General features: G+C 64.2%; 1 protein-coding gene across 1 annotated transcript in view; it reads left to right on the top strand.

Moving 5' to 3' along the window:
- Positions 1-25: 25 nt before the first annotated feature.
- The window catches only part of LOC104831093 (RNA polymerase II-associated factor 1 homolog), a 1,121-nt gene continuing 260 nt past the window's right edge, over positions 26-886 (top strand). Inside the window, exons 1-3 of the mRNA XM_010566444.1 lie at positions 26-156; positions 419-522; positions 599-715. Coding sequence (XP_010564746.1) covers positions 133-156; positions 419-522; positions 599-715 — 245 coding nt within the window. The 5' untranslated portion in view covers positions 26-132. The remainder of the gene's footprint in view (positions 157-418; positions 523-598; positions 716-886) is intronic.

The raw sequence follows: 886 nt of genomic DNA, 5'->3' as shown, positions 1-886 counted from the left end.
CCCCCCCCCCCCGGGGGATCTGGGGGCCTCCCCGGGATTTTGGGGGAACACACACAGCTTTGACACCCTCCTGTGCCCCCCCCGCAGATCACGCAGCACTACAGCAAGCCTCGCGTCACCCCGGTTGAGGTCATGCCCGTCTTCCCTGACTTCAAGGTAGGAGGGACACCATGGGGACGCCCTCGGCGCGGGGGGGACACACATGTTGAGGACCCCCCCAGCGTGGGGCGGGACACACCCCAACCCCCGCCCATCTCCGTGATACTGTCCTACAGGGGAAACTGAGGCACAGAGCCCCCCCCTTGCAGGGGGAATCTGGGGGGTAGCAGACAGTTTTTGGGGCAGAATGGTGGTTTTGAGGTCTGGGGGGGGGTGTTGACCCCCCCACTCCCTTTTTTCCTCCCCTGCCCCGCCCCAGATGTGGATCAACCCCTGCGCCCAAGTCATCTTCGACTCGGACCCAGCTCCCAAGGACACGAGTGGCCCGGCCGCGCTGGAGATGATGTCCCAGGCCATGATCAGGTGCTGGGGGGGGGATGACCCCATGTTTTGGGGGGGTCGTCTCTGCCCACCCCCTTTAACCCCTTACTGCCCGCAGGGGGATGATGGACGAGGAAGGGAACCAGTTCGTGGCTTATTTCTTGCCGGTGGACGAGACGCTGCGCAAGCGGAAGCGGGACCAGGAAGAGGAGATAGATTACGCCCCTGAGGACGTGTATGGGGGGGGTCCTCTATATCTGGGGGGGGGCACAGGGAACAGATTGGGGGGGGCGGTCCACAGCTTTGTGGAGGACAAACCAGCACCCTGGCAGCACTTGCTAGGTTTTGGGGGGCTGCTTTGGCAGATGATGGGGGGGGGTCTTCTCAGACCCCACACATGCCCCCC

The sequence above is a fragment of the Haliaeetus leucocephalus genome, unplaced genomic scaffold (assembly GCF_000737465.1).
Source record: "Haliaeetus leucocephalus isolate CR32 unplaced genomic scaffold, Haliaeetus_leucocephalus-4.0 Scaffold210, whole genome shotgun sequence".
Taxonomy (NCBI): domain Eukaryota; kingdom Metazoa; phylum Chordata; class Aves; order Accipitriformes; family Accipitridae; genus Haliaeetus; species Haliaeetus leucocephalus.
This window is presented reverse-complemented; position numbering and strand designations above follow the sequence as displayed.